The sequence below is a fragment of the Filicampus tigris genome, chromosome 11 (genome assembly GCF_054856515.1).
Source record: "Filicampus tigris isolate MCC_2025a chromosome 11, RoL_Ftig_1.0, whole genome shotgun sequence".
Lineage (NCBI taxonomy): Eukaryota > Metazoa > Chordata > Actinopteri > Syngnathiformes > Syngnathidae > Filicampus > Filicampus tigris.
The window spans coordinates 19,957,261-19,971,130 of NC_141227.1; the positions used below are offsets into that span (position 1 = coordinate 19,957,261).

A 13,870-nucleotide genomic window follows, 5' to 3' on the forward strand; every position below is an offset into this window, starting at 1 on the left:
CCGGGGGCCCGATCTGGCCCGCCACATCATTTTATGTGGCCGGCGAAAGCAAATTATGTATATCGACTTAATGTTTCTGGCTAAAATATCGAAATTGGAAATTGCCTTCACTTTTAAAAACATTGCGATATTGAAAGCATTTTTCGTACCAGTCTCCACAAAAAAATGAAGACTATTTGAACACTTTTTACTGGCCTCTAACTTCCAAATGAGTTATTCATCATTTTGTTGTGTATATGCAATGAGGTTATCATACATTTGGGCTCCCAGTCATGAGTATATTTCGACTATGTCCGTTGCTGCGGCACGTGTCAATGTTATTCCTCCCCAGGCTGTGATTAAATGTCAGTCATCTTATCGTGCTAAAAAGGTGGTCTCCTCTCTCCTGTTTCAATGTCACCTACCGCTACGCCGCTCGGTGACAAAAGGTCCCTTTCAGCAAAAGCTGCCGGTCTCGTGAGTTCGATTAGCTTGGAATTCCAGTGTTCCGGATGGGAGGTTCCACAGGGGAGGCCTCGGGTCGAGACAAACGTGAGACTTTTCCATCCGCCACCACGCGTTGCATTCTATTAAGATTTGCTTTCGCAATGACACCGTCAAGGTGCTTTTTGCTGAGAAAGCTCCACTTCCTGGAAAGTCTGGCTCATAACGTCCTTGGAATATTTTAGACTGCACTAAAATTCACAATGTATATAATATGAATGCAATGTGAATCACGCACCATTTATTGTTTCATTTTGATGAATATGCGGTTGATTTTCCGTTTTATCACAATATTGCATTTCAGTTATTATTTGCCTTATATGCAACATTAAATTAGTATAATGCATGTACAATGCTGTAAAGACAGATTGTATATAAAATTGGTACTGATTACTGCCATAGGCATTAAGATACGTAAGCTATCAAAGTCAGCATTGGTTGGTTGCTAAGCAACAAAACCGTATCACAAGTAGGAGTTTTTGTAATTTGATAGGAAAACTGAAAAACGTATAATTAAAGAAAAAATGGAGATACATGTTTTCTGTTGGATTGGATAAAAAAAAAAAAAGATATTTAAAAAATGGGCACACAGTAATTTTTTGTTGGAGCAAGAAATGGCGATGCTGTACATGTTTTTTTTTTTGTTGAAAATGAAAATCCATACTTTTTATTGAATCAAGCAGAAATATTTTGTTGGATCAGATTTAAAAATAAAAAAAGAATAGAAAAACTTTTGGAGATTTTTTTTGTTTTTGCTTTTGTGATGGACAATTGTATAAATCTGTTTTTGTCGATTTTCTTCTGAGTACCGTAATCTGGTTTAGCGTCCCGACTATAATATGTCTGTTTTGCTTTATTCTTTTCTTGTTTTTAAACACGTTCATCATGAACTGACAAACTAACTAAAACTTGAGACGCACGAACATTATTAATCCCGAACATATGGATGAAATACAAAAACTTAAGTAGTTGCCATTCCGTGCAGCTCCTTCATCTTTGCAGGATGTGGTCAAGAAGTCTCTGCCAAAGAAGAAAAGCAACATTACTGATACATCCCCACCCCCTCACCCAAAAAAAAAAAAAAAAAAGACAATATCATCACTGAAGACCATCATAATCTCCTTTGAGGAGCACCTCGGCGTCGTAGCAGCAAAATTGCTTTTTCACTCTGTGTGTGTGTGTGTGTGTGTGTGAGGCGCAGGTAGCGGCAATCACTTTACTTTGCTATCTGACTGTTCCGCCGGACAGCTGCCAGCTCATTTTTAAAACATCTCCTCCTAAGCCCCCCAAAGAGTAAACACAACTTTATCAACCAAGTGCCAATCTCGCTGTGGTTCAGGCCAGGTAATACGTTTATTTGAGAGCTGGCGAGTGCAGCTCATAACACAAAACATGTCCACTGGCACTGACGGTTTCACTGCTGAATGCAGCAGGGGAGGTAAAATTGAATATACTCCCGCAAGAGTTTTAAAATAAGTTTTACCGCTGCTAATAACGAGACGAAAGACTTGGTTTTACCTTTTACGACATTTTTTTTTTTTTTTTTTTTTAAATAACGATATTATTATGATGGACAAATGTATTGGGACAGTTTTGAAAGCTAGCAGTACTTCACATAACTTTGCTGAGCATGCAGTGAGTTGCTTAATACCTATAAGAGTCATTATTAAATACTCATTATAAGCGGTTCGGAGAATGAATGAATTTAACAATATAAGCATAAATAGAATTATGATATTTATAAAAATGATTAAGTGGTAAATTATTGTCCCCCCCGCCACATATGCACACGCACACACACTCATATACAGGCACACATAAAAAAATACATTTTAACAACCCCATGAAATGTGTGTCCCCTGAAAGGCACTATATAAATCTAAGTTAGTGCTGACAGCGCTCAACACATTTATGAGGCCATCCAGAATGATGCAGTGCTTTAATGCCGACACTTTCAATTTCAGCCAGCTCTTGACAGCCCAAATGTGTGTGTGAGCAACAGTATATTTAGAACCCCATGGAAGAGACTAATAATGGTATTTTAGCATGAAAAATAGATTAGTGACAGTGATTTATTAATGATTACAGAAACATAAAGCAGAATGAGTCAATGTTGTTCATTTAGAGCAGTTATGGGTGTAAAAATAGAATCTTACAGTGGGTGCTAAGAATACGATATGAGTGTAATCTCCAAAATGGTGTAAATCTGTCAAATGTGATCAAAGATCATGTAAACATATTTATTTACAAGGAATTTTCACTTGCCTTAACCAAGAATGATAATAAGCAAGTGTAGACTATAATTAGACATGATTATGATTTATTACATGCATTCTGACAGGAATGGTTAACTCGTTCACTGCCAGACATTTTTAGACCCTCTTTTACCCTACGTTTGGAAAAAAAAAATTATATATATATATATATATATATATATATATATATATATATATATATATATATATATATATATATATATATATATATATATATATATATATATATATATATATACATAAATAAATTCCTGGGATTGAATGGCTGAACTGTGAAAAGATCAATAAATATGTCAATGACAGTGAATGAGTTAAAGCAAGTCATAAATAGTTGACTCCTGTATAAAACTATAAATGCAGCATGGCAAGAGACGACCTGACTTTAGCAGTCAAACAGCGCCCTCTGCTGTATGATAATAAATAATCTCGTATATGTTGAAACATTTACATACATCCAGATCTATTTAATACACGTCTCACAAAATGTTGTCTTAGGATACATATTATTCTGACAAGGAAATAAAGGAAAGTCAATATGAAGAGTGTGTGACTAAATCTTGGTAACAAGAATAAACTTCACACTAGGACAATTTGTAGAAACCACGTTCACATTTAAAGTGCACTGAAACAAAACATTTTTTTGAACAACTAATAAATTAGTTTGGGTCTTTTTTTATTGTTAGTAATCGTTAAAAAAAAATCATAATGATTATGACTGTTTTCATAATCATTTGCTTTCTCTGCCATCAATTACACGGTGGCCGTGCGGTCCGTTTTGACACACTTTACATGCATTTGCCATTAGATTAAAACTTTAAGTCAATAACAAACTTACATATAAATTAATTGAAAAGATGAACAATAATATAAATAAATAAATCAAAATCAAAATGAAAAACAAATATAAAAATGCCTCAAATTCAACAACTAGACATACTATTACTGTAGTATATTTTTTTTATGCTGATGAAAAATGAAATAAAACCATATACTGTAAAACAAAATAAAAAAATGAAATCTGTTTGAAATAGCTTCCCTAAAATAATAAGAATAGCATTCCCCTATGCACACAGCGCACACACACACACACTGTACATACTGTACATTTTAATGACGCTATGAAATACAGTGAGGCGTCCTTGGGGCCCATCATAAAACGAAGTTATTATCACTCATGTAATTATGATTGAATAGAATTCCCATCCAACGGTATTAAAATGTGTTCACCTTCTTAAAGAGGTCTGCTCGCAGTCTGTTGGCTTGTGACACTGCTCTCTTCTCCTCCTCCTGCTTTTTCCTTTCCACCTCTGGCAGCTTGTTGTACATCCTGCACACACACACACACACACACACGATTAGGGAATACTGCTACACGGGGAGTTATCTGGCAAACAGGTCTTATGCACAAGATTCCCTTTTCATTCCTTTACATGTCGCCGGCGGCGTGTTAGCAGATCCCGGCAGTCAGATAGTGTCACCTTTGAAAAAGTTACAATGGCTCGCCGGCATCCGATTGGAGGGGGAGTGGAGTTGGGGGGGGGCGGGGCGGGGATTAGACGGGGGATGGGGGAGGGGGGGGGGGGGTCACGTTGCAGATAAGCAACGTAAAAAGGAGCAGATAAGGCGCATGGAGGGCTGTTCATATCTCCTGTGAAGACGTCCTGACATCTAACATAACGTGTGTGTGTGTGTGTGTGTGTGTGTGTGCGCGTGATGTGACCAATATTAATTTTAACAATACTGCGGAGTATCTCTGAAGTTGAAAGGCCTTGATTATGTACAATTCATATTTTTTAAACATTAATTTATTCATGGTGAAGTTATATTTTCTTCATGAGTAATTGTATTTAAAAGGTTTACAGTTGCCTATAGTTGCCACAAGATGGCAGCAAAAAAACGACTAGCTTTTTAGACAGGGCAATGGCCCGACTAATTCATTTTTGTATTCCTCTCAAGTTACACCAAACTTTGACCGAGTTTGAACCGTGCGTGATGTCATGCGAGACCTCGGTGTGTACTAAAAACAATAATTAATTAAACAATTATTTTAATCGATGAATCGATTGATTAGTTTGTTGATCCATCGATGAATCGGATGAATGAAAAAGCATGTTTTAATTTCCATCCCTACTTATAAATATTTAACTGACATTCGACTGTCTGCAAACTTGAAACATGACCTGTTCTTTTTAAGGGAAGTCAAGAAATAACTTTTTTACTGCCGTGAGTGACAGTTGTGAATGCTTCCGAACACACTTCTGATGCTTTTCTGCGGTCGAAGATGTGCTGTTTGGTCACGTGATGAACGCGCTCATTACGGGCTCTGTTTTCACTCGTGTGGCCATTTAGAATGTTCAAAGTTGAGAAATGTTTTAAGACGGTCATGGGTTGACTGTGAAACAGCGTATTTGCAAAAATCACTTCAAAATAAATACAAATAAATTGTTGGTTAGGCGTTTGTCAAAGTGTAAGTGAGCGACATCATCGTGTCGTTTGCTTTTGGGAATAGAACTCACCTTCTGGATCGCTGCTGCATTTCTCTGCCAGATATTGACCTCTCTCTTGGCTTGAAAAGGTTATCTAGGACACACACACACATACACACGCATTCACGCACACAAACAGATGAACGAGTGTGAATATGAATATTGTATGGAAATGAAGGAAATTTAGATAAAAAAATAAAACTTTGCTGTTCAAGAAAAAAATATTTAAAGTCACTCTTACAAGAAAGTTGGATTTTATAGCATTATTATATCTTCCAAAAAAATACACATTCTATTATTGAAGGCACTGAAGCTTCCAATGTGTGAATAAAATGGAAAAAAAAGTCTTGAAAAGAAATCTTCTGGGAGGAAAAAAAATCTTTGAAAAAAGTGTGAGAAGAATTCTCGACATTTTTAAAAACTGTGCTAAAAACAAAAAACAAGAAAAAAAACCCTGTTTTTTTTTCAAGGAAAAAAAACAATCTTATGAGAAAGTTGGATTTTATATTACTTCTTTAAAAATGAGGGGGAAAAAAGACATTTCAAGCGCTGAATTTGTGAACAAAACCAACCAAAAACCTTTACAAAAAAGATAAATAATCTTAAAAAAGACTAATCTTGTGGTGGTTGCACAAGTGTGCACACCCTCTTATAACTGGGGATAACTGTGTACAGAATGAACCAATCGCAATTCAAACTCATGTTTAAAGGGAGTCAAGTCACTGTATAAAGATACATACAAATAAATATACAAATAAAATGACATTTTTATATCCTCGTAGGCTTTTCCTGACATTTTTATTTGTATATGATTAAACACTGGCATTTGAACAGCAGTGTATAATCCATCCATCTATCTATCTATCAATCTATCTATCCACCTCAACAGTCAACATATGGTTACATACCCCCCAAAATCTCTCATGCTAGTTCTCAATCGGTGTTCCTAATAAAGTGTCCAGTTCGTTTGCGGTAATCTATTGGCCTGAACTGCAATGCTCAGTAACTGCCAGCAGAGAGCAAAGTTGGACAAATGCCAGCTGACGAAGGTCCTCATACTATAAGTCTCCAAACTCATTGAGGTTTGAAGTCGAAATGAACTAGTCCACATATTTAACCGTAATAAATTCCCCTCCAGTGGGTCCTAACTGCTTTCTTATAGAGTTTTCACAAGAGGTCCCAACCCCTTAAAGTGTGTTATCAGTGTGTAACAAGTGTAAAAAAAAAAAAAAAAAAGTGTAATAAAAGGAGAAATGAATGCAGGCCCGGACGTCCCGGGTCAGCGCTCACCGCTAAGCGGATCCGGCGTGGTGCACCTCCTCCTTCGCACGCCTCCGTCTTGCACCGGGCTGGCGCTCCTCCTCCTCCTCCTCTGCCCCATCCTCCTCACTCGACCCTGAGATCGGCTGATGAAGTCTGGCCTGAAGAGCTCCAGAGCCTCCTGGGACGGGAAGGGGGAGAGGAGAAGATCCAGAGTGAGCCGCTTGCTTATTGGTGGGAAGAAGTTCAGCAGTTCTTTGACACTAATCCAGCAGGAAGATGGAGTGGGAAAAAAAAAAAAGGAAAAAAAAGAATCTTGGCTGGGTTCAAGCTGCTCGGTACATAATCTATTTCTTAACCTTGATAAATCCTCTCCCTGGCCTTGTAATAGGGAGGAAGTGTTAACGTTATGCTCTGCTTTAGCGGGGATGAGAGCATCGGGAGGGAATCGCAATCTTCAAGGAAAACTCCCTGGATTCACACAGAAGCACATCCAAAGATGACGAAAGAGGGCAAACCATTAGAACATTTCAAATGATGAGAAATTCTCATATCAGAGGCGCGACGATTAATCGACAGATAATTGATGATCAAATTTATCGATAATTATTTTTCATCATTTGATCAATTCTTCTGAATTTCAACGTCTCAAGATTATTTATATGTCTTCACTAGGTTTAGAGGTGCAACAATTAACCGATTCATCGACAACCATTTTGATCATCGATTAACCCTTAAGATAGAGACATTAACTTAAAACTGCCCACATTCTTGGAAATTTTAGCCTCTTGATCTCCAATTTCCACTAAATCCTCCATGAAAGCAGACTGATTTGTGTTTATACAAAATGGGATATTGGTAAACCTCTGCTTTTATTTTGGAAAACAATGTTCAACATTCCCAGGCCAAACCAATAGTAGTATGTTCAAACGTACCGTATTTGCATGTACGTTTGAACTGACTTGAAAATACGTTCGAATGTATTTGCCACTCAAGAATGTTAGCAGTTTCACGTTTCCGTACCGTTGTACTTCCAAGCAAGTGAAACCTCCTACTTTGAGACCGAGGGGCTTGGGTGAGGCTCCCGGAGTGTTTGTCTTCAAGTAGAAATGACAATAATCCATCTGGCCAACTTTTGGTGACTTTGCAGGACGTTCTTGTGGTTTTTCTGTCCTGTCTTGAGGTGCTGGGGGGAAAATTAAAAAAAAAAAAAAATACATTTGCCGTATGAGATGATCTAATATGGTAAAATGATGACAATAGATATTTCCACCATGCGCTTGAGGTCCATCTGAGCTTTATGATGCGTATAAATGAGAGGAAGTGGAAGAAGAAGAAGAAGAAGAAGAAGAAGGAGGAGAAGGACAGGAAGAAGAAGAAACCTCGAAATGACCACCAGCAGCGGCTCATAAAGCGAAAAAAGAGCCGTCGGCAACATGAGTGTGGCCGATGAATAATGCAGAAGATGACAGTGCATCTATCCTGCTTCTGTAATCTCCGTTCGTCCTGCTTTTATGGAACATCTCCACTGAATTCACACCCAGGACCGAAACGCCAAAGGGGGCCGCGATGTTTTTCTGAGTGCTTTTTCAGCTTTGACATCCACACAAAGTCCCGCTGCAAAATGTGGCGGGATGCATTCGGAAGTGTCAACGCAGGAGGAGTGCGGGCTATGAATAATGACACAGATGATGGCTTGGTGCCATGAGATGTCACAGGCGGTCGTGGACACGTCATGTCAGAACCCAAAATCAATTTCACTAAGTAACATAACATTTGGTCGGCAAATCTATCATGAGGAGACCCACAAAAAAAAATCATTAAAGGGGAAGTCAACCCAAACATATTTTATGTTCTATGCAAGTCCATCAGTCGAAACAAAGCATTCTGATCAACTTTGCGTTCGTGGAATAAGAGTTAATCCACTTGTTTTTAGCCATCTCTGGGGGCGGCCATTTTGTCACTGAAAATGACATCACAGTTGCTCAGGGCTCAGGTAACGACCAATCACGGCTCACCTGTTTTCCGAAGCTGAGCTATGATTGCTCGTTACCCGAGCCCCTGAGCAGTTGTGATGTCATCTTCAGTCGACAGAAGTGACAAAATGGCCGCTCCCTGAGATAGCTAAAAACGGGTGGATCTTGCTGTTTAACTCATATTCCACAAACGCAATATTAATCAGAATGCCGTGTTTGAACTAGTGGTCCTGCTGGGAGCATATTCTTGAAAAAAATGTGTTTGGGTTGATTTCCCCATGCCCCAAAAGACATAGGAAGTCTGCCATTTTGGTTTGAAATAGCCATTTTGGGCCATTTCCAGCGATCCATCAAAGACAGAGACATTTTCATTTGATACTAACTCACATTTACGCACAGAAAACGAAAGCTTGTGGCAAAGTATTTAAATGACTCTTACATTATACAACAGAGGAAACGCTTGATGGGGACATGAAGCAAGAGGAGAATACATAAATGTGTTTTTTTTTTTTTTTTTTTTGTCTTGAAGCGGATTTTGCATGTGATCCTTGTGGGACTTTTGGGAGATGGTGAATGTGAAGCAGGATGAATGCGGTGTATGTTTGAAATAGAGAGGGAGAGCAATTGAGGGACAGATGAGAGGAAGAAGTCAAAATGTGAAATGGGACGCGGGGAAATGGTGAAGAATAGTTTTTTTTAATTTTTGTCGTCCTCCGTGGAAGCAGACCGATTATCTCCATCGTTAACCAAAATAAGAAAATTGCAAATCAATTTTTGCCTATTTTCTGCCGTGTTACTCACTAAACTATTAACTGAGAAAACAATCGACAGACGAACCGATTATTGAAATAAATGTTTTCCGCAGCCCTAACTCGCATGGGGGCGCTTGAAATTTAGGGGACTCGACTGGCTCAGGTCTTGCGTGAAACTTGAAAAGTTAGACTTGAGACTCACATGTCACTGCTCCACGCTGACCCCAACTCTTGGCGTTGTCCTGCTGCTCGCCGACCATCACAGCCACCCCGTGACTTCTGGAACCTTCTTTCGTGGAGGGTGCGCAGAGCCGGACAAAGACGGTGGACTTGAAGCGAGCATTTTGTCCCGCTCCTCTCCTGTATTCCCCCGGTGCCGCCAGGGGAGCTAAAAATAGCTTGTCCAGAAACACAACGGAGCTGGTGCACCTCGGCGGCACCTCTCGGCGAACGCAGGTCCGGTAGGAGGTCGGCGGGGACGTGGGAATGATTGAGCCATCTATCACCACGCCGGGTTCGCTATCCCCCTCCGCAATCTGAACCGTCCTATTCCTCGCACCGCTCAGCGCCAATCCATCAGCTGCTGAGTGGGCTTGTCTGCCCTCATTAGGCCTCATGATTGCACAATCCCATTGGCACACATCCCGTCGGCCGTTGCAGACTTTCATGGCCTGAGTGATTCCAGGTCTGGAAGAGTCTATAGTGTACTAGACTGCAGTGGATCCACAGCAGAAGCCTCTTGAAAACTCTGATTTGGATTTTAGAAAGTAATGGATATTAACTCATTCACTGCCGGACATTTTCAGACCGTTTTTTACCCTAACGTTTGAGAAAAATATAAATAAATTCCTGGGATTGAATGGCAGGCCCGTGAAAAGACAAATAAATACGTGAATGGCAGTGAATGAGTTCATCAGTTGCAGGGCCAAACTGTTGCTATAATGTACGCTTTATGAATTGTACAGGTGCTGTTTTTACAAAGAACTGTGTACTGTACCAAAAAAAACTATTTGAGAAATGTGGACATGACTAGCGCTTGAGTAAAAAACAGCCATGCTCCTTTTGAGCTATGTGCCTACGCCGATGCTAAGCTAACATCCATGCTCCTACCGCACGATTCGATTCAATTCCGATTCAGAGGCCTGTGATTCGATTCGATTCGATTCCGACGCATCACTACATTGGCTAACATTTTATAGTCCATGGAAAACACTGGTATCTTTTTAAAAACAAAAAAACTCAAAGAAGAGCAATGATATATATTTCTCACTTTGACTTCAGTGCGCTCGTATGAGGTTTTGCTTGTTCCGTTATCTTGTCACGTATTAGATTAGCCTAGCAAAGACATCTGACGTACAAGCGCACTTAATCACTTGTGCGTGCTTTTAATTTTTTTATTTAAACTTTAAATATCGGTTAGTAATACCTATGAATCGATTCTGAATCGTTTTAATACGCCGAACGATGCGTCGAGAAAACGATTATAGTTCCCGCCCCTAGTAAAAACAATGAATAGAGTTCTCACCCTTTGACGTTTTTGATGTTATCCTCTAGTCATCACTAATTGTTGCCGTCGCCATATTCTTCGGGGACCATTTCCTGTGCTTTTCCTCTTTGCCATCGCCGGTACCGTTGTGTGGTTGTGCCGCTTTAAAACAAACAAAGAAGACAGCAAAAGGAAAAAGCGCACAGTAAAAGATGATTGAAACACACGTCGGATATCATTTAAGAGGCAACGCCATCATCCACTACACTCGCTTGTTGATCTTCTCCCCGTTGCCGTGGCAACGTGCTTTGAAATAAACATGTGTACTAATATGACAGCTGCGAGAAAAAAGAACACGCTCGACTCTTCCTCCAGCTGTGAGAAGTCAAACCTTACGCCGCACATTTGACTTGTTTCAGTGGGAGCTCCTTTCGACAACACACAAATGCCGCACTTTTTCTTCTGCGCTCGTCTCATATGCTTCCTCTTTTGAACATAAATCAGATATGTATATTTAATGTTGTACTGATTTCTGCTGGCTCTCCAAAGCTCAAAGGAACTTGGAGGGGATCAATCCAATTCTTGTTCTGTTAATTCTCTGTGCCAGTATCATTCTATTTGCCAAAATGCAAATGTTGAGGAAAATGATCATTACTGTACAAACAAGTACTGTACCCAGAAGTAGTCATTACCATATAAATCGGTACAGTACATCGCAGATAAATGAGAGCTAAGCTGGCATGTATGTAACATTTGCTTGATTAGTAGCTGCTTGTTTCGCAACAACGACTTTGTGAAAACCTAAAAAAATGTAAACATCATCAAAACGCTTTCTGTCTCTGCTTGGTTGGTTTTCCTCTGGTATGGTGGTTTCAAATTTGAGGTACAAGATGGGGCCAGAGAGGGTTGATTTTTTTTATTCACTGTCAGTTTTATACTGACAGTTTGACAAAAAGTTTTTTTGTTTTTTTTTAAATGGCAAACTTCTGCTTTCATTGCTGCCTTAGAACTTTAAATCACAATCCTGCGAAATGACAAACGTGTAATCAGCCAACTAAAGTTCTTATTTTATTTTGCCTACTGTACAGTTTACAGTCTTGAATGTACAGTCGTACCTTTATGGGAAGTGTAGAAGAGAAAACAGCCTTCGGTAACTTTCCAGGTCATGTGACCTTGCAGGTAATGATGTGGGGAGATGTTTACTTCACTGACGTGAGCCGTCGATAGGCTTCCAGCCGTAGAAAGTCAACTGGTTTCTTCTATTCCTGCTGGGAGTACACAACATGAGAGAACGCGACGGGCCTCCAGAGTGAAAACAATCACACTCACCAGTTCATCACATGTGAAAATAGCACTTCATTATCACATTCTCCACTTCATGCTTTTATCCCAACCCGCAGCTATGATCCAATCTTCCTTCTGGCAAGCAGACTTGACGCAAGCTCAGCTCGACTTGCAGCACAAGGTGATTTTCCGGCATTTGCTTCCTTGCCCTGCATATGATTAGTATTACGAAATGATTTTTTTTTCTGCCTTGTGAAACATAATACTAAGGCAATTCCAAAGTAATCTAAAAACACACCAAAAAAGTAAAATGATACCGAACACACCACCACAAAATAGAACAATGCAAAATTCAAAATAAAGCTACTACATTAATAAACTGTAGATTTCATTTCAATACAACTCAATTACAATAAACTAAAATAGCGATTCTTTTAAACAACCGAAGTAGGATGATGTAAAATACAATTTTTTTAAAATTAAAAATACAGAAATGAAAATAACATAACTGAAGCTCAAAGATAACAAAATGACATCACAATGAATTGAAAATAGCTAAATTAGAATATAACCCAAATAATCACAATTACAACCAAGTACAAATGATACCAAATGTATCATCATGAAATGCAAAATTAAAAATAACAAAGTTAACATACAATAATACACATGTATCGAATAAAACACAATTACAATAAAATATAATCATGATTCTGTTAAATAACCAAATGTCAATCAAGTAAAATGATAATTAAAAAAAACAATCAAATAACAGAAAGTGAAAAATACTAAAATAACAAAAAATCTAAAAATAAATTTAAAATAACAAAATGACAGTAAAATTAAGTAATGCAAAATTAATTAAAACCAATTACAATGAAAACACAAATAAATTCAAAATAGCAAAATGACAATAAAAATGCAACAGAAAAAAGTATTTCTGATGATTATTCACACTGAATTATTTATATTTTTAAAATTATTTTTCAAACAAAAGAAAAAAAAAACAATTAATTCCATGTATATTTACAGTTTGCCTTCTGCAAATTCACCTATTTGCAGATTATTTGGGAACCCCATCCTCCGTTATTTGCTGAAAACTCACCTATGTGCTGTTTTTGTGCTCAGGCCAAAGCCAAATCTAATATAAAAACATTGTATCTTGGTGCCAAGGAAATATGTTTGAGGAGGAGTAGTTTCATTTAGTCAGACCATAGCCCTGTCGATTAGAAAAAAACACTTTGCTGCTATCCTGTGGCATCGAGAGAAAAATACAAACCTTTTTGGGAAGACATTGATTACTTACTGTGGGTTTACTGTACTATATTTTTCGCACTGCATTCAATATTAAACATCGATTGATAACACCTTAAATACAACGTACTGTGGAACCAACTTACCTTTTGAAGTGTCAAGATGCCAGCCTTTGTCCATTTCTTTTGAAGCGATCCTTCATTGGACAGCGTTAAATCCGAGCACCCTCGGTCAAGTTAACAGAATGAATGATATCGGTCATCAGACGGTATCTGGCTCTCTGTTGAAACTGAAAAAAAACAAACAAAAAAAACCAAAACAAAAGCTCTCATCTCTTTGTGGATGTGAGACACGTATCGTGAAATGTGAACCGTTGAGACATCGCCTAATGGACGCACAACAGGGAATCTTAATAAATCCTTGACCCAAATTTTAGGGTCGAGCTAATTTGAATTTTTCTGTCGATACTTGAGGAGTTAAGACGTGCTGAAAGGCAGCAGCAGCAGCAGCATATAAGGCTCTCGTAGCACAGCGGGTGACTGACTCTCAGGTTGCCGGGCTGGCTAAAGAGCTTCCTATTGCACACTTGAATATTAATGAGTTACCTACCTTG

At 38.6% G+C, this 13,870-nt stretch overlaps 1 protein-coding gene across 3 annotated transcripts; it reads right to left on the reverse strand.

The window, feature by feature from the left end:
• Positions 1–1,039: 1,039 nt before the first annotated feature.
• Positions 1,040–13,547, reverse strand: LOC147140070 (uncharacterized). 3 transcript variants are annotated; one of them, XM_086044370.1, is made up of 10 exons: positions 13,404–13,547; positions 12,049–12,212; positions 11,835–11,984; positions 10,759–10,881; positions 9,436–9,981; positions 7,561–7,691; positions 6,536–6,686; positions 5,276–5,339; positions 3,987–4,086; positions 1,040–1,503 (listed from the first exon to the last, which is right to left on the reverse strand). In XM_086044370.1, exons 5-10 carry the CDS (start codon positions 9,899–9,901, stop codon positions 1,474–1,476), a joined length of 942 nt encoding a protein of 313 aa, XP_085900496.1. In that variant the 5' UTR covers positions 9,902–9,981; positions 10,759–10,881; positions 11,835–11,984; positions 12,049–12,212; positions 13,404–13,547; the 3' UTR covers positions 1,040–1,473. The 3 variants fall into 3 exon arrangements, with proteins under 3 accessions (XP_085900496.1, XP_085900494.1, XP_085900497.1); XM_086044368.1 differs by having other exon boundaries at positions 11,835–11,987; XM_086044371.1 differs by lacking the exon at positions 12,049–12,212 and having other exon boundaries at positions 13,404–13,534.
• Positions 13,548–13,870: the final 323 nt, after the last annotated feature.

Coding starts and splice junctions, on each gene's coding strand:
- LOC147140070 (XM_086044370.1), bottom strand. CDS start 9,901: ATGAAAGTCTGCAACGGCCGACGGGATGTGTGCCAATGGGATTGTGCA. Junction 7,692..9,435: donor TCAGCGTGGAGCAGTGACAT/GTGAGTCTCAAG, acceptor TTTTCCCCCCAG/CACCTCAAGACAGGACAGAA. Junction 4,087..5,275: donor ATGCAGCAGCGATCCAGAAG/GTGAGTTCTATT, acceptor GTGTGTGTGCAG/GATGTACAACAAGCTGCCAG.